Raw genomic sequence first — 12,911 nt, forward strand, 5'->3', positions numbered from 1 at the left:
CCATGGCACTTAGTTCAGCTTAAGTATTTCAATAATTATAAGAGTACTCGCACCTGTGTCTTCAAATAGCTAAATAAGCTTATATATAACTCCATCAGATGCTTTATAAAGCATATTCAGAATAAAGAATGAGTAGCACCTTTATTGCATCTCCACATAAACAGTAGCTTCTTTAAATTTTTTAATTAATATAATATATACTTTTTTATTTAAAGACTTTTGTAATTTTAGTTGTTGATTGAGGTTTTAAGTAATTATTAATTGGAGTTGTTTATAGTAATTAATGGAAATTAAGAAAGAGAATTTTGTACGTGATTAGAGTATTAATGAGCCTTAATCTACAAATCATTATTATTAATGAGTGTTTTCTTACAAGGAATTTCCAAGTGTCCCCTCTGTATTATTGACATATTTATAGGCTCATAATGGTGGTAAAAAAAGCTATTATTGTCGTGTTTGTATGAATCATGCCTTACACAATTTTCAAGATTTGAACATAGGGCATGATTGCCTATTCTCTATGATGTGCTTAGGCTTGTTATAGGCATTTGGTGATTCTAAACTTGTCTCTTGCTAATGATTTGATAACTCATAATGTAGCTGTTGATGAATGGGGCATTGTGAAATTAAGGAATTATGAGTTTAAACCCTCAAACACGTCTTTTCAGAGTAATATGTAGGATGTTCTTTGCCATGCTGCATTAAATTAAGGCTAATTAGCAATTTTTTCCCCCAAACTTTGACATGTACTAAATCGTGCCCCCTGAACTTTTTTGGCCGTTAGAAATTCCCCCCGAACTATTGAGATTGTTAAATTTAAGCACTTTTGTCTAATTTCATTCAATTTTACTGTTTCAGTGATTGTTTATGTACTAAACCATGCTCCTCAGACTTTAATATCTATCAAATCATGCCCCTCAAACTTTGATATGTACTAAATCATGCCCCTTAAATTTTCATCTATATTAGAATTTTTTTACTAAAATTAGACAAAAGTCTTTAAATTTAACAATCTTAATAGTTCAGGGAGAATTTTTAACGGCCAAAAAAGTTCAGGGGGCACGATTTAGTACATGTCAAAGTTCGGGGGAAAAAATTACTAATTAGCCTTAAATTAAATGCATACACAATAATTTAACATTGAGCAACATGACATGCTTCGCCTGTCCTTCCATGTCTTCTTTTGCTTGAGTTCACTTGCGGAAAAGAAGAGAAAATGCTAGAGGAGCAAAATGATACTCCAACTAATAAAAACTTCTAACTATATATATATAAGGAGAGAAAATTTCTTTTGATCATTAATTAGGACATACCTTTCGGCCATATTGGTATAACAGAGGTTATTTTTATAGTACATAAGAAATTATAATTTAATATTTCTTTTATTGAGAGTATTATTCAGAAATATTAAAAATAACAAAAAAAAATTACATTTTACGAAATTCTAATATTTTATTTATTTTTACAGATTTTTTTTTTTATATATATATATATATATATATATATATATAAAACTTTGTTTAAACGTTGTTAGAACATGAAAACAGTATATATTATAAAATATCACAAATTCCTAAAAATACAAAGAGAAAAAAATATAATTTCAGATATATATTTTGTGTAATTTTTTTTATTTATGTAATTCAATATAAACTATTTTTTCTTTAAGTGATAGGGTGCGTGTTTTCTTTTTTGATTTGAAAGTGATTATAATTGAATATAAATAAAGAAACCAAACCAATGTATATGCATTGTACGCAATCTCTAATTTAACTAAGAATTTCGTAACAAACATATCATATCAAACATTGAACTAAATATTTCTGCAAATAATAATATAATTAAAACATTGAAATAATATACCTGTCTTTGTTACGATCTTCATTATTTTCAAACAAATAATTCATACTAGATGTTGTTATTAATAAATATATAATGAAAATACATGAGATCTTTCTTATTATTATAACTATAACTATATATATATATAAATCAAGGGCATTTGTGGCGACCGCCGTGGGTGGTCATGTTGGCATAGCAGGGGCAGGCATCATAGTTACCGGAAGTGCCAGGTGGCACACAATCACAGCGAGCACAGCACGTGCCACATGCCCTCTTGCACAGCCTTGGCCTAGATGACTTTTCACACCTTGCATCACAAGCTCCATCACAATCTGTATGTAATAATTACTCCAATATTATTTGTTCATCAATTCTATCTCTATCTTCTTTTTATATTATAATTTCTTTTTAATTGATAGATTAGGTTTGGCAGCATATATGAATGTTATAAAGAAATAAATATTTTGAATAATTAGTAAATGGTAGTTACTAGTTACCTATTTTTTGTGGCAAAGGACTTTGAAGATTGGACTCATCAGACGTTGAGCTCAAAACGGTGGTTGTTATCACCTGTCACAGTACAATTTATATTTTTATTAATTAGTTGTTATTATTAGTCCAATTAATATATAACAAATTAATGAACAAAGAAGTATAAGATAAAGATTAATCTAATATATGTATATATATATTTATACCATTTGGTCATGAGATTCAGCATGGTGGACAACGGCAAGAGAAATTATGAGAACAAATATGGAATTGAAGAGAAGTATGGAGATATTGATGGCCATATTTGAAGGTTTTTATATTCAAAGTGTTGCAATGTATACAATATAAGAATTAATAAGCGTTTGTACTATTTATATAGTGAAGAAAAATTATTAAAAGATTAGGTAAGAAAGAAACAAAGGGTTGTTGGAATGGGGTCTTTTGTTTGCCACGTATGATAGAATCTCGACCAAGCTGTAAGTAAGAGAAACAGAACACTACTTTGCGTCCAAGTCCAACACAGCATGATCAAATTAATCAGGCAAACTAGCCTAGCCTAGTCATTAATCCTCGTTTAAAATAACATAAATTAATAAGATTAGATATCTTAATTTGTAAACAGGAATATTCTTGCGAGAATTGCTAAAATATACCACTAGTGTCTAATACTTTTTTCATTGTTATGCCGGTAAGTACCGGGTTAAATATAATTTAAGAAAATAATTTTTAAAAAATATCGCTAATAAATTGTAAGATGCTACCTATAAAAAATACTAAGTACCATTAGTACCTAATAACAATCCCCTATTCTCACAGTGGCTTACATGTCTTCTAATTGTTTTCACCTTATTCCAGAAACTAATTTGACCCTTTCAAGTATAATTATATACTTTTAACATTAACTTTTTATGAATATATAAATAAAAGTATAAAAAGTGTGTGGTAAAAGAATAAATAAAATAGTGATATTTATTATTATATTTTGTGTTAAATTTAGTATAATTTTTAGTATTTTTTAAATTTGAATCATATTATACATCACAATTAGAATTTAATTTTATAGACTAAAAAATACATATATACCATATTTATACCCTCCATTAAAAAAATTATTTTGTAGAGGCTAATTATTATAAAAAAAAAAAAAAAAAAAAACATTTATACCTACATTTAACAAAAATTACAAGTACTTTTAGTAAATTTATTTAATTTGATAAATTGTGGGGGGCTTTTTCACTATTTTGATGTTTAATTATCCAATAAAATAAAATAAACAACTAACTTTTTTAAGTATAATTTTTTTTGTGGTGTGCTATAGCCCCATAGTCATACGTCCCACAAACTGCAATTTATAATATAATACAATATATAAGATTTTGATATTAATTAAATTGTATTGTATTATAAATCTATTCAATAATCAAACACATTTTAGTAGTCTTATATATACACAAGTGTAAACTTTAAACTTATAAGTTTAGTTGGCATAATCGTTTTGGTCTCTTTCTCGTGGCTAATTAAAGCATGTGAATTGTGCCTTGTACCATTTCATAACAACTAATTATTAATGGATAACTTTCATGCTGCTAATTATAATTAATTAATAAGTGATAAAATATCAAACACTTAAATTGTTTTGGTTGGTTGGCTGGTTGGTTCTGTCTATAAAATGCTAATGATTAATGGAACACATTTATTATATAATAACATTCAAATGAAACATAATGATATATATACCACATTAATTCTAGTTATTATCTAATATAAAGTAATATATCCCCAGCAAGTTTACTCGTCTACAATATAATAATAATATACTAATAAAAAAATACATTAAAAAAAGAAAAAGTGAGAAATTAATAGTAAAATAAAATATATATATTCGATCGTTATACTTAAATATTGAGACAATAATTAAACATCCATATATATTATTAGCTTTACACAAAGCAAATATTCCGTACTTTTATTATTTATTTAATAATACAATAATATTAAATAAAACTTAATTAATAATAATTATGGCAAATATACATAGTATTTATCATGAAGATCATGCAAATAATATATGTATATGTATAATGGATGGAGTTGGTGATACGTTTTATTAATTAAGGGCACTTGCGTCTTCCACCATGGGTGGTCATATTGGCATAGCAGGGGCAGACCTCAAGGTTACCGGCAGTACCCGGTGGAACGCAGTTGCATCGTTGACAGCAAGTACCGCAAGCCCTCTTGCATAGCCGTGGTCTCGACGATAACCGACACCTGGCAGCGCATGACCCCCCACAATCTGCAAAATAATTCATTTATAACTACAACTGTACGTACGAAAATCATATAAGTAAAAATTAAAAAACACTATTAATAATATATATATATATATATGTGACTCCATTGATAACAATTCTCAAATTTATAAAATTAACTACTAGCTGTTATATGTTACATATATATATAATATGTATGTGCATACCGATACTTTTCTTCTTAAGAGAACCCTCTGCTACATCCCCGATTGCCTGCAGTTTTTTATTTTTATATAGTAATAGTACATAAAAATTAATTAAATTGATGATGAAAGACAGAGCTACGTACATAAATACACAGCTTATATGTATATATAGATGAAACGACAATAAAAATATATATGTGATGTTATGTATATAATGAGGGGAACATTAATTAATTAATTAATAATAACTTACAGTAGTATCATCAGCTTCCACGATATTGAGAACAAGAAGAGAAAAGAGAAGTGAAATGATCAAAACCTTGGAGAGAGCCATGGATATATATATATGTGTGTGTGTGTCGTTTCAAAATCAAAGCTAATTGAAACTGTAGTTGTAGTTGGTGTGTCTAAACTTAGATGCATGGTGTTCCTATTTATAGCCAAGATAGCCAAGAGAGTTTGGGGGTTGCATTTGCATGCAATGACGGAATTAATTGATTAATTAATTCAAAGTATATAATTATGCGGAAAATCTTTAATTTATTACTATTATAATTAGTAAATAATAACATAATAATTTGTTGCTTGGAATAAAGCGCTATAAGCAATTGAGCACTATTTTGAAAAGAAAAAACAAAATAGAGTAAGAAAATAAAGGAACAGTCGACCTAAAAAAAAGAAATAAAAAGGGAAAAAAAAAAGATGATTGTGGAATGGTGACATGTCTTAAGAGAATGATCTGGAAGGTGCATATAGAACTGTGTGTGGTCGACTCTGTTCCAGGTGTGACTGTGTAGTGTGTAAAGCATTTGTAATCTATTTATTTTTTCTTTCTTTTCTTATTTTATAATAATCAGATAATATATAATTGAAAAACAATTAATGTTTTAGTTAATTATTATGAACAGAACTTGTTTAGTTAATTATTAATTAGATACACCAATATTATCAATTATGCATAAGAGATTATACACCAATAATTAAGCTGGACTACTAAATTGACAAGAGAGTACTATAAAGTTGACTTGAAAAACAAAGACGAAAATTAGTAATTAATGCACGGACAAAAACCCTAAAGGAAAAAAAGAAAAAAAAATCAATTCGAAAATAAGTAACTGTATATTTATTTGCTATTTTTTCAGTAAAAACACACATGGAACTATTTATTTATTTATTATGAGTTAATTAATTAATTAATTAATATTGTTTTCGTTTTGGATAAGTACTTAATTATTTTGATCATTATATCGATGAACAATTACTAAGAATGAACTAATTAGTTGAAAATATCATGAATAGACACAAATAAAGCCAGCTATTTTATATGATAAAACTTCTTTTTTTTACATGGCACTGATATTACGAATGGTCCTGATCGATATCATGCTGAGCTATATAATATGTAAACTACAGATTATATTATTCCTTTCATTTTCAGTCCAGCCAAACTAACAATATTGAATTATTTATTACTAAATTCCAAAACCCCATTGTAGAATTCATATATAATAATTATATATATATATATGTTGAGTTTCTAATTATTCAAAAAAATTCCGTTCCACAACTTTAAACATAATTATCTTAAATATATATACATGAATGACTTAATTGATTCCTTTCTCAACAAAGGACCAATAGTGGTTAGGCATATATACAATGCTTTATTATTGGTGCCATTTTGAAATAAGTAACTCAATCATTTGCCAAACCCTAGCCTAACCAATATTGATTACTAGCCATTCATGTCTTTATCTCTTGGGTTATATATTATTATTGCTAAGTCCCAAAGTTTTATAATGACTACCATGTCGGACCATTTTTTTGGTATATTTCTATCATGTATTTACAACTCAACATCATTTTCACTTTATATAAACAATATTTGAATTGAATTAGTATACTTTTAAAAATATATTAATTTATATACTATATTAATTAGCTTCAAAAATTAAATTCATTAAATCCCAAATGCAGTTTAGTCATGAATTTTTGAATGATATAACAAGTCTATAATGTTTACTAGCTTGCATATAAGTGTCTCATTTCATAAACATGTAATATGAAGTGTAGATATGTAGAAATATGTATCGTTGCTAGCTACTACTACTAACTATTATATTATATGTATAGTTTGTTATTATATTTAGTTTCTTTTCTTATTTGATTAATACTTTGATCCCTTATGTGTGATTTGTTTTCTACCATTCAAACAAATAGTAGGAATAGGAGTAATATATATAGTAGGTGATTCTATTATACATAACTCTTCTTTTTTACCTGCAAGTGAATTATTTTTATAAAGATATTATTAATATAAATGTATATATATATATAAATTCTTCATTTTCATATTTATTTTTACTAATTAAAAAAGTATTTTCAATTTTGCGTTTTAATGTTTCTGTTTTCTTTTTTTTTTAATAAAAAAACTTTTGGTTTTTAGTATTTACGAAGTTCCAAATGTGAGAAATAATAACAGCTCTGGTTTATAGCTATGTATATCCACACGTGCAGTTGATGGAGCAAATGTCGTTTTAGCATGGATATAGGCAAGTAGATATAATTATAAACACTCAAATAAAATGTGCATATCTTTCAGCCAAATCCAATAATGAATTTATTTAGTTAAACTTTTACTTTTATTTTTAATTTCTAGAAAGTTCTTTCTCAATAATATTATTTAAATTAGAGTTTTATAGAGTCAGGAAATTAATTTAAATTATTAGAGTCAAATTATAAAGTTTGAGAAATTAAACTTAATAATTAAAAACAAATTTTATTGAAAAATTTACACTAAAGCAATCGGCCTTTCATATTTTTTACACTATGATAATTTATATCATAATTATTTAAGATATTATATAAATTTTTAAAAAAACAAAATAATTTCACATAATAAAATTCAAACAACTTAGTACACGAACGTAAATTTGATTACGTGATGTGAATAAATAATTTCACTTTTTTATATTTTAAATTATTTCTAAGCTCTTAAAATTTTTGTAAATAAATATTAATAATTATATTATATACCGTGATATAAAATAATTAAGATGACAATTATTTATATATCAAAAATACAAAAAATTGTATCAGTACACTCGTAGCACCCATTTTCATAAACTCAGAGGCCGCAAGTTCTATATCTGATTAAGATGAGACCAATGTTTTTTTAATAAACTATTATTATATATGAAAAAACTGGACTATATAGTATATACTCCCATTTTTGTCTAGTCTAATTTATTATTTATTATTGTTATTTTCTTGAAAGAAGAAGAAAAAAAAATTAAGAAGCATATTTTTGGATCCTCTGCTGTCCATACCAACTTGACAGCTCAGACTAGACTACTCCCCTATCTTTTTTATTTTTTGCTTCACAGCTGTACTCAGCTCATCCACTTTTATTTATTTATTTTTTTAATATATATATAAATATTTCTATTTCACAAACTAATCTGTTGTTATATGTAACATTTTTTCGTTGTTGCTATTCTAATCCCATAATTGTACGTACGTCTACACTTATCATCACTATTATGACATAACAAAACAAAACAAAACAAAGCGACCGACTTTCCTTTCTTCTTCTCCAAATTAACTTTTCCTTCCAAATTCTACCTTCCATTTTCTGATGGGACGTTTTTTTCTTTTAGTATTTAAAGAAACTATAAATTATTTTTTATGTGAGTGTATATTAATATTATAGTAATATTATATATTTTGTATTTTTAAAAAAATTTTAAAAATTTTAAATAATTTTCAACACTAAAAATAATATATAAATATTTAACTGTATTTATATTCAATAGCGGAGCCAATCCAAAATTTAACCAGGGGACAATATATGTAAAAATATTTAAAAAAAAAAAAAAAAACGTAAAAGTTTTCTCTCTCCTTGCTCTTGCAGTTCTTTCGAATTGGTGCTATGGCAAAAACACGAGTGAAATTACAGGGGAAGCTAAAAGTTACTGCAAAGAAGAAGAAACGAGGCCCTAATTCAACTGCAGATGTAAGGAAAACAAAATCCATAGAAGAAGTTCTCAGTATTGAACCTCTTAAATTCTCAGAAGAAGAAGATAAATGTTCTGGTAAACATTCTTCAATGGCTCCATATTGCAAGATGTATTTCAAGCACCTCTATCTTCAAGGTCTTCTCTGAAATTAATTCAACAATATTATATTTGAGCTGAATATTCTTTCTTCCTAGGGGCTAACTAGAATTGCTCGAAGTCTTTAACGAAAGGTCTCTCTGCGACACCTCCTATTCTTAGGTTTGACAGTGTTGTTAGGAACCTGGCAACATCTTTTGAGAACTCAAGTAAGGATAGCAAGATCAAAATCATAATAGAAGACATTGAAGAGGAGATTTCTTTTTGGAATTCCTCTTTAGGTGCCAATCCTCCCCTCTCTGCTCTGGAAGGTTTTGCAAGGCAATTATAGAAAGAAAAAATTGATGAGGTTGGTATGCTCTCATATGGAATTTTCCTGATTTGTTTTTATTGTGTTGAAGATAGAGATCGAATACTTAAGGGGGAATATACTTTCTTTAATAAGAGGCATGTAGTTATGAAAGTTTTGGCTCCCAACATTAATTTCAAGAAGGAGGACATTCGAGCTATTCCAATTTAGGTGCAGTTGAATGACTTCGAATTGAAATATTGGGGTTAAAAGTCTTTATTCAAGATTATTGGCTAAGTTAGAGAACCATTAATAGTTGATGATGTTACCAAAGAGAGAGACAAACTTAACTATCTGAGAGTTCTAATTGAAGTAACACTTCATCAAGAATTCTCAGATATTATCTACTTTGAAGATGAACTTAGAAGTAATGTTTCTGTAGCAGTTAATTATGAATGAAAACCCATCATTTGTAGTGATTGCAAAGGAATGGATCATGAATAAAAGGACTGTCGCAGGAAGGAGGGTCGAAAGCAAGAATGGATTGTTAAAAAAGATAGCAAGAAGCCTGAGGTGGATCAACCAGATGTTATGGCATCTGGTTCAGATGAGTTCCAACTTATTACCAAAGGGCGGAAGTTCAAAGCTAAAGCACCTATGGAATGTCTTACCACTTTGAATTTGTTCCAAGCCTTATCAATACCATCAACAAGTGGAGAGAATCAAGTTGGTGTGACTGCACAAAAAGACAAGGAGCAAATGATGAATGAACAGTACATCACAAGAAGGAGGGAGTACTTACTCTCTCCAATGGATAAGATAATAAGCTGGAATGTGCGAGGGATCAGTAGCCAACAAAAACAGAATGAAGTTAAGCAATTCATTGCTAATCAAAAAGTTGGTTTAGTTGGTCTCCTCAAGACAAGGGTTAATGCTCCAAAACTTAGAGCTTTATACCAACACATGGTCATGGGGTGGTGTTTTAAATCAAACATTGTGTGGCATAGAGGTGGTAGGATTATTGTTTCTTGGAACCCTTTATAGTTTCATGTAAGTATTCTTAAATGTGCAAGCCAGCTCATACATCTATATGTTGTTACTCCAAATAAAAAATATAGATTCCTGGTGACTTTTGTATATGGTTATTGTTATCCTATTTTTTTGCACTATGATGTGGCAAGTAGCTGAATGACATGTGTCTCATATTTTCTTACTTTGGCAGAAGGTTACACTCTTAGCAACCCTCAAAGATTGGTAGGAAATCCATATCAACCGTACATAGGAGGATGCCCGAGTAGAACCATAAGGAGACATCTGACCAAAGCTGGATTGTGTGATCAACTCACATGTACCGAACAAGATATGTGAGTTGGCAATTTCAGAGATGGAGGTTGTTGCTTCCAAGACGCGAAGATAATCCCTATTTTCGTGAGATTAGTTCTGAGAGTAAAGGCAATAAGCCTAGGTTTCTTATTCTTTGCATTGTGATTATAGAATTAACTTAGTTTCTTATTTTATTTATTATAGATTAATGGAAAATTCTTCAAGTAATAAGCCTCTATAAATAGTGATTTAATCTCACTATTCAGGGACACAAAATTGATTCAGAAGGAACACTCGAGAGAAAAATAGTAATCTATGAGAGAATTACTCAAAGATCCATTGTAAGAGCTTTAGAGAGAAGACACTTTGTTCTTTGTCTCTCAAGTCAATACAACAAAAAAGGGTGTAGGCTATTATCATTCTCACGGGGCCGAACCTCTAAAAATTTTGGAGTTCTCTTTATTTACTGTTTTTGCTTTTTATTATTTATTTTATCTGATCGCTTTATTTTGACTCTCTGTTGTTGGCTAGAAGGGAGGTTAATATTTTGGTGCTTTCATTAAGAGCAAAAACACGAGCTTTTGTCTTAAAGTCTTGACAGGTTAACGGATGGTTGTAACTCATGGGGGAATTTAGACTGATCCAGTCGATCCAATGGTGACTAATCCAAGCGTCCAGACTCCTAGAAACGCAAGAGATCCACCAGGGACAAACCCCGAATAGGTTAATACACAACCACCAAGGTAGGCCATGGAGTGACTTCCCCCTGGCTGGGTTCACTCCAAGAGTACAGAAAACTAGGAATACTGGTAAAGCGACCGAAAAAATACTCCTAGCACTGAGATCTCGTCCACCACAAACACTTAAAGGCTGGTTGGAAATGATACTAAGCTTCAAAACCTGCGAGCTGCGCTAGGACTTATGCAAGACCATAATAACATGTTGCACCATGATCAACAAGATCTCCAGACAGCTATCAATTTGGCTTTTGATGAGCAAAGATGCCAATTCATAGAATGGATGGATTGGGAGATGGAAGTCATGAGTCAGTAGGCAGCCATTGACAACTATTTTAGGAAAGCCACCATGCTGATCAGAAGAGCCTACTAAATTACCGATCAACAACCAGTATTTGATTCTAGCATCCCCTTGGGATCCTAGAGCTGGTCAAAAGAGTATAAGAAATAACCGTCTAATCCAAGGCCACAGGTTCAAACTGTGGGCCAAACAGTAGATGGCTAAATCCTACCAAACCGCCCATTGGGAGCAAATACTCAGCTAAATAATCATACTTCGACAGAGTTATCAGGTTGGTCAACCTCTCAATCAAGTTGATTAAACCCAAAGACCTCTTGGTACATTAGTGTTTGATCGGTTAGGTACCGTACATGACCTCAGAAATAATCTAAATTGCAGAAGGGGACTTGGGCAAAACATTCCACCAGTCGTCCAACCAAATATCTATGACCAAAATCCAGTTCAAAGAGATCTTAATGTGACACAAGTCGGTCAACAACCTAGCCAAGTTCATCCACTTGTGCAAGCATAAATAGATCAACTTAAAAGCCTCATACAAGGCATGACCAGCCCAAAACCCATAGATCTTGAACTCGACTGGGCAAGAGGATCACCTTTCTCGCCTGAATTCAATGCTCTTGATCTACCCCCAAAGTTCAAAATGTCAGTATGGAAGATGTACATAGCGAAGGAAGATCCTTTATCATTTGAAATACTTTGAGATGCAAATATATTTGTAGGGGTGAGAAGCAATGTACGGTGCAGAATTTTTCTTGCCACATCAGCAAAGGCTTCCCAACAATGGCATTTCATGTTACCTCCAGGAAAGTTTAATTCATGGATTTCCTTCTCATCTGAGTTCCATGCACAATTTTCATCCTGGTGGAAGTGAAACAAATGGCAGGAGAACCTGTAAGGGCTTACATTAGCAAGTTCATGACTGAAGCAACAAAAGTTAAGGGGCTGACTGAGGAAGGAAGGTTGGCTGCAATACTGAGGGGCATTAAGCCACTGGGAGAACTGTGGAAGGATATTAAGAGATTAATTGTGGGATCAATGATAGAATTTCTAGATTAAGCTTTTGGATTCATTAAACTCGAAGAGGTAGTACAGCGTGTGGACACAGTGCGACAGACGAAAAATCAATAACACACCACTACAACTGCTACATCTGCCCAAAATTCACAGCATCCCAATAGTTCGAATCAAAATAGAAAAAGGTCAAACAACAGTAATAGACAAGGCAATAGGGAAAAAAGCAAGTTCAACGGTAACCCCGAACAACATCCCAGGGAGAATACCTCAAAATTCATTGCTTTCTCAGTCTTAATAGAAGATATAGATACAATCTATGCAACTACCCAGTCTATATATGGTG

General features: G+C 30.2%; 2 protein-coding genes across 2 annotated transcripts; both read right to left on the minus strand.

The window, feature by feature from the left end:
• Nucleotides 1-1,849: 1,849 nt before the first annotated feature.
• LOC115698285 (snakin-2) lies at nucleotides 1,850-2,836 on the minus strand. The gene is made up of 3 exons (XM_030625502.2): nucleotides 2,541-2,836; nucleotides 2,340-2,412; nucleotides 1,850-2,174 (listed from the first exon to the last, which is right to left on the minus strand). The coding sequence occupies exons 1-3, from the start codon at nucleotides 2,634-2,636 to the stop codon at nucleotides 1,993-1,995; spliced, it is 351 nt and encodes a 116-aa protein (XP_030481362.1). The 5' UTR covers nucleotides 2,637-2,836; the 3' UTR covers nucleotides 1,850-1,992.
• Nucleotides 2,837-4,194: 1,358 nt separating this feature from the next.
• Nucleotides 4,195-5,202, minus strand: LOC115698303 (snakin-2). Its single transcript, XM_030625525.2, has 3 exons — nucleotides 5,043-5,202; nucleotides 4,811-4,856; nucleotides 4,195-4,627 (listed from the first exon to the last, which is right to left on the minus strand). Exons 1-3 carry the CDS (start codon nucleotides 5,121-5,123, stop codon nucleotides 4,446-4,448), a joined length of 309 nt encoding a protein of 102 aa, XP_030481385.1. The 5' UTR covers nucleotides 5,124-5,202; the 3' UTR covers nucleotides 4,195-4,445.
• Between the last annotated feature and the right edge of the window lie 7,709 nt (nucleotides 5,203-12,911).

Source organism: Cannabis sativa, chromosome X (genome assembly GCF_029168945.1).
Source record: "Cannabis sativa cultivar Pink pepper isolate KNU-18-1 chromosome X, ASM2916894v1, whole genome shotgun sequence".
In the NCBI taxonomy this organism is placed as follows: Eukaryota; Viridiplantae; Streptophyta; class Magnoliopsida; order Rosales; family Cannabaceae; genus Cannabis; species Cannabis sativa.

Coding starts and splice junctions, on each gene's coding strand:
- LOC115698285 (XM_030625502.2), bottom strand. CDS start 2,636: ATGGCCATCAATATCTCCATACTTCTCTTCAATTCCATATTTGTTCTC. Junction 2,413..2,540: donor CTGAATCTCATGACCAAATG/GTATAAATATAT, acceptor GTACTGTGACAG/GTGATAACAACCACCGTTTT. Junction 2,175..2,339: donor TCCTTTGCCACAAAAAATAG/GTAACTAGTAAC, acceptor TATTACATACAG/ATTGTGATGGAGCTTGTGAT.
- LOC115698303 (XM_030625525.2), bottom strand. CDS start 5,123: ATGGCTCTCTCCAAGGTTTTGATCATTTCACTTCTCTTTTCTCTTCTT. Junction 4,857..5,042: donor TGGAAGCTGATGATACTACT/GTAAGTTATTAT, acceptor AAAAAACTGCAG/GCAATCGGGGATGTAGCAGA. Junction 4,628..4,810: donor TCTTAAGAAGAAAAGTATCG/GTATGCACATAC, acceptor ATTATTTTGCAG/ATTGTGGGGGGTCATGCGCT.